The sequence below is a fragment of the Orbicella franksi genome, unplaced genomic scaffold (genome assembly GCF_964199315.1).
Source record: "Orbicella franksi unplaced genomic scaffold, jaOrbFran1.1 SCAFFOLD_46, whole genome shotgun sequence".
NCBI lineage: Eukaryota > Metazoa > Cnidaria > Anthozoa > Scleractinia > Merulinidae > Orbicella > Orbicella franksi.
In genome coordinates this window covers 95726-101513 of record NW_027670462.1, presented here as the reverse complement: position 1 = coordinate 101513, position 5788 = coordinate 95726, and the positions used below count along the sequence as shown (strand labels likewise).

Genomic DNA, 5788 nt, shown 5'->3' with positions numbered 1-5788 from the left:
CGACATGTGTTTCCTGCTTTACCTAATCCCACCTTAACTTGACATTTAATATCAGATTTTCAATGCTGTTTTACTTGCAATTCGTCTTTCCTAGTAATAACAGCAATTCTGTTACCGTAAAATACACTGAATTATTCACAGGGCTGATGTGTAATTTCTATTTATCATCTGGCTAAATTGGTCCGCGATGAAAACGAGAATTCTGATTAGTTCCCGTACCGCTCACAAATTAATTTCGGCGAATTGTTTTCTCAATTCATTGCACAAAATAAACAGTTTTTTGATAAGTAGAAATCTTTTTACGTTCATCAATGTTTGGAGGGCAATTCAGTTAAATGTTCACAAAAGCGACGCGATAAACGTAAATAAATACCGGGATAAATGCAAACCTTTCGCGCGCGTGTTTACCGAGAATGGATCGTGGAGATGCATCAATTTAGCAGCAGATTAAAAAGAGCCATTTAAATAAGTACTGAAATAGCTGTTTCCGTTCGTATTGGAAAATATTAGTCTCGTTCTTTTCTTCGAATTTTTTTGTACCTCGCCTACGGCTCGGTCCATAAACCTACAAAAAAAAAGAACTCGACCAATGTTTCTCCAATACGAACCTCACAATAGCTCAATGGTATATATATGTCAATTAGAGTTGCACCTTGAAAGTAGCCTTTTCGCTCACTAATTCACATACAGTAGTCACAGACACGAGGAAATTTATCGATGCTGTTCTCGCTTCGAGCTCCTAACGACTGTGCGCAACGTGTTAACGATGTAGACTGACTGCAGCCATTGAAATTCCAGTTGTTCGCAGTAAAAGCATATTTATTGAGTACTTGTAAGCTCCTACCATTTGGGGCCATTGAAAATACAGTTTTAAAGATCTGCTCGATTTAAACGTTTACTCACGACGGGAAACTAATTAAAACCTTTCGCGGCTGACTTCGATTCTCGCCTGCTGATGGGTAGATTTGACAATCGAGGCATTTATATTGCAAGTTCAAGAATGAAGAATCAAGAAATAAATGAGACAATATTTCAGTAGCTATGAAATCATTTATTGAAGAAATGTGCGGCTTAATGGTATTTCCGAAACATTGTCACTAAAGCTATTAAGTTGTACTCCTTTCAACTCATTCATTATTCATACTTGTTTAAATGTTAAAGATAAAGCTTTAGACTGTCCCACGTCAAATAGCATCCTATTCATACCATCTAATCTGTAAAAATAATTATACCCTCAGGGTATTTTTTTAATCGCTATTGTTAAATAATGCTAAAATGCACCTGCCAGTTTTGTAAGGCAGATTGTAGGGTGTAGGCAATCGCTTCTTCAATTTTCCAACATAACACAAACCACAGTTTAAGAAAAACATAACAAATCAAAATTTTCGAAGTTGTGGTATTATTTGTTACTCAAGGGCAGATGCACAATTCGCGCGCCTCTTTAAATATTGGTATGTTAACAACTTTACGTGTCACTATTCTTTAACTTTCTGCTTGCTTTTTGTGAGTATAATTCGCCACAGGAGTGTTCTGCTCAATTAAACTCGGAGTGGCAAGTGCTGAAGGGAGGCCGTTTGATATCGTGTTAACTGCTCGGGTGCGTCGCCTAGAGCTGGCGCAAGCTGTGTGACTAACCGATCGTAAAGCTTGCCTATACTGCGGAATTCTCCAGGCGTAGAGAAACGGATTCACCGCGCAGCTAATACAAAGCAACGGCACGGACAACGCTTTTGTGATTGCAAATCCTATCTTGCCACATACACCATTGCTTTCTTCCTCATGGCATTGCTCTTCCAAATTGTTAGCGATTAAATAAGGCACGATCGATATAAACAGCACAACCATAATTAACACAACCGTCAAAACGATCTTCTTTTCTAGACTTATATTCCGGACGAAAACGCGCGATCTCCCGCTTTCCGTGTTCTCGGTTCGCACAAAGACGACGTTTCTTGAATAACGACGGAATTCGATGTAAGTGGCCGCGTAGACAGCGCAAAGAGATACCAAGGGAACTGTAGTCTGCAGGTGAAGATCAACTGAATGGAACAGTTCTTCTGAGCCAAGGGTCGAATGCGAGGCTTCGAACACGCCACAAAAGAGCCAGATTATAGTATTGCAAACGACGACTTTCCTCGTTGTTACGAGCGCTTTATATTTCCAGGAAAGCTTGACAGCTAAGTACCTATCAACTGATAATGCAACAACCGTCAGAATCGAGATCTTTGTACTGACATGAGAAGAGATCAACGAAATCTTGTACAGCTTCTCTTCATCGACTCCAGTTGCGACGCAAAACATGTACGCTGCATACAAGGGCTGTACGAATGATCCCCCAATAAAATCACTTAGCGCGAGACTAACCACAAAAGATGTAGTAGCGCGCGTTCGGAAACACTTGTGTGGGTCTTTGTAGACAGTAAACAGCAGAAGACTGTTTGTTGAAAACGCAAGTACGCCAAACAACAAACTAAAAATTCCTGCCAAAAGCGCCACCGTTGGAATCTCTTCAATATGTTCATGACCAGGATCGTGTGAGTCGAGGCTCTGATTCATAATTGCGATTTGTGGAAATTGTTAAAAAGTAAAAGCTTTATCGTCGAAACTCGTCATTTGCCCGTCAATATGGACAAATGTTATTGATAACGTTGACTAAAGAATCAGCTTGGCACATGAGCCCGCGAATGACTCAGTTTCGCGCTGTTTTCTCTCGCAATGTTCCTTTTTCCAAATTGATCCCCGAAACTCGTTGGACTGAGAACAAGCGCCGGTTTCACAAGTCCTTTGTGTGAGCGAAACAACATCTAACCACAGCTCGTTATAACCTGTGTCCGTGAGTTTTCCCATTTGCTTACTGTATAATTTGCAAGTTCTCAGTTGAAACAATAGCAGATGACGTCCAACAGATGATTGTGACATTACCTCTATTCATTATGCCTCCAAATTAACAATCTCTACCGCCAGGAAGCAGCTATTGTAAAATTGTGTCAGGCAACCAGACAATGGCATCATTTAATGGCAAACTCTTCTACTAAAAGAAATTAAAATTACCGTAATCATCTGTCGCTAACGAAAGAGTATACAATTGCCTCGTTCTAGAACAACGGGTTTCTGGCTTACCTGATGCAATTTCGTGTTATTGAGAAAGAGTATTATCGACCAATACACGTTCTCTTAAATAGGTATAAAACTTCCACGGAAAGAGAAAAGAAAAAATAGTTTCCAGTATTTACTTTACGGCAGAACTTAAAACAACAATGTTAAGCTGGGAAAGTAAATTTTATTGTAAATTGTTTTTATTTCCGTGGATGATGTTACTTTTTTTATCAATAATCTTTCTGAAATTCAGTTGAAACAGCTTCCGTATGTGCAAACATCAACGTAATGAAACCTTTCAAGAAATGAATACATGTTAGATGTCTTTGAAGCTCAAAAGATCTTTAGCTAACGACAAATAGGAAATTTACTCGCCGTAGAATTTTTAATTAAAAGAAAAAAATCCTTCTGGTAGATTTGTCATTTAATTGAAGAGAAATAATATGGGTCTGATATCTGAAAACACAACTAACTGTTATAGAGAAGCCGCGCTTAAAATCGCATATTAAAAAAATAGTAATAATGATCACGAGAAAACCTAAAATGAACGATTTCAATTTGAAATAAAATGGGTCGATGGTTAATTCATTTGGATTGAGTGTTTTAAATTTTGGAAACAAGAGGATTATCCGAGATCATTTCATGTCAAACAAATTTGTCCACGACAAATTGAACAAACCGGTGTCTCACTTCGTAGCCTTCCTTTCTCAGCGCTTGTGTTACTAAGGTAATTCTGATTAGTTTCCTCTGCGTCACAGCGAGGCGCAAAATGAATAAAACTTAACAAAAAAACACGCAGCAAACCACTTAGTTTTTTACAACGTGCTCACCCTACAAGTCCAAGATAACACGTACAAATATTCACTATTTTCGTTTCCTTCGTTTTGATTAAACGAATCATAGTTTTTGGAGCTGAATTAACATGAAACAAAAGTTCCATTCCGACAATTTATGATGGAGTTGTCGACCAAAAATATTGACTACTACTATATAAAATAACGACTGCGGCTGCGGGGGATCGATTACCGTAATTGCTTCCGGACAGTTTTGCTTCTTTAATCCATTTTATGCCCTCTTTTTTGTGTTAGCATGGCTTGAAACCGTAGAAACATAATTTCCGTTTTTTTTATTTTGTTTTGAATGAATAGTCAGTAAACAGTAGGAATTTCAACTCTTAATATTTATGTTAACATCGGGCAAGGTGTTTTCTACCTTGTTCCCAGGGTCCTTACTCGAGGAGGGAAGAAAGAGGACTCTGGGAACGAGGTTGGGACGTTCTCTGTTACCCGCCGCAAGGAAAATTCTGTTCCAATCGGAGACAGTGCGTTCAACATAACAAGAGTTTTTTTGGGATAAATGTGGAGTGTTTTGGGCAGCAAAGGAAATATTGGCTATAATGGGAATCCTAATTTTAATTTAAAACAGGTGTAGCTAACACAGTATTACTCCTAATATTGTCATTAACTGATTTTCAAAATGTACACATATTGTTCGAGTAACATAGAAAGTGTAAATGAACATTACTGACCCAAATACGTATGGGTTATTGACCAAGGGTGAGGTTAAGGTGGCTGGATATTGGCCAAGTGTTTTTTTTTTTGCGTGGTTATGGACCTCGACTCCGTCTCAGTCCATAAACTCGTTAAAAAAAAGAACGAGGTCAATATCAAGCCATCTTGACCGAACAAGCTTGGTCAATAAAGGATCTATTATATGGCTTTCGAGGAAATTTTTCTTCTGGGACATGGCGGGTAGTCCCGATTGGGCAAGATAGCTCCATCTTGCCCGCTCGGGTAGCCAATCACAGAGCAGGATTTGATTCATCCTGCCCGCTAATGGATTCAGCCATATAATAAAGTTCGTTTTTCGCCATCTCAGATGACAGTTGAATACAATTTTGAGAATGAAATTTGAGAACTGGGTAATAAACAGAAGACAGACAGGCTTACGGTAAAATTTTGTTTTTGCAGTTTGTTTTCGTCGCTTTGCGAAACAACTTACGGGGAATCGCGGCTAAAAAACAGTTCTAATATACTAATCTTAAGTTAGTGTTGTGCGTGTAAAACTGTTTTAGAGTTGAAAGAATAATTTGAAGAATTGAATAATTCTGTAACTGGGTAAAATACTGAACATCTTGTTTCTGCTGTTTATTTTTTGCATTGCGTAATTGTCCAATTTCAAAGGCAGTATTACGGGAAAAGTGTACTACTACAAAGAATTACACCAATATGGTGGCAGAATACTAAACCATATAATGTTCTCAAAATTACTTTCTTAACAACTGGACAAACAGTTTCTTGAGGCCTGCTCTATGTAACAGTTATTCCACTAGCGCGCGAAATGGAAATGAAATGGTAGAAAAACAATAAGGCGCCGAGTTAACAAGCGCGAGTGAAAACAGCCACGAAAAAACACTACCAGAAGACGATTTTTATCCATTATACTGAGTTGTCGGTATGGTATTATGGCTGATATCCAATGGACGTTAAGCCAATCCAACTCGAAAACACGCGTTCCAGTACTCCAGTTTTTCAAAAAATCTTTAAGTTTTTCGATGTTGTTCTTGCGAAAAAACATTTGCTATTTTGCAACATCGATGTAAAATACACCTAGCTGTTCCTCAAAGCTCACAGTTTTCTTCGTGCTACGCTCTCGGGAAACTGTTCACTTCTCGGAACAGATAGTGTCCGCG

At 38.5% G+C, this 5788-nt stretch overlaps 1 protein-coding gene across 1 annotated transcript; it reads right to left on the bottom strand.

Annotated features, from left to right (window-relative positions):
- Positions 1-369: 369 nt before the first annotated feature.
- Positions 370-3202, bottom strand: LOC145471895 (adrenocorticotropic hormone receptor-like). The gene has a single exon (XM_081454890.1). It carries the CDS (start codon positions 2554-2556, stop codon positions 1483-1485), a length of 1074 nt encoding a protein of 357 aa, XP_081311016.1. The 5' UTR covers positions 2557-3202; the 3' UTR covers positions 370-1482.
- Positions 3203-5788: the final 2586 nt, after the last annotated feature.

Coding starts and splice junctions, on each gene's coding strand:
- LOC145471895 (XM_081454890.1), bottom strand. CDS start 2,556: ATGAATCAGAGCCTCGACTCACACGATCCTGGTCATGAACATATTGAA.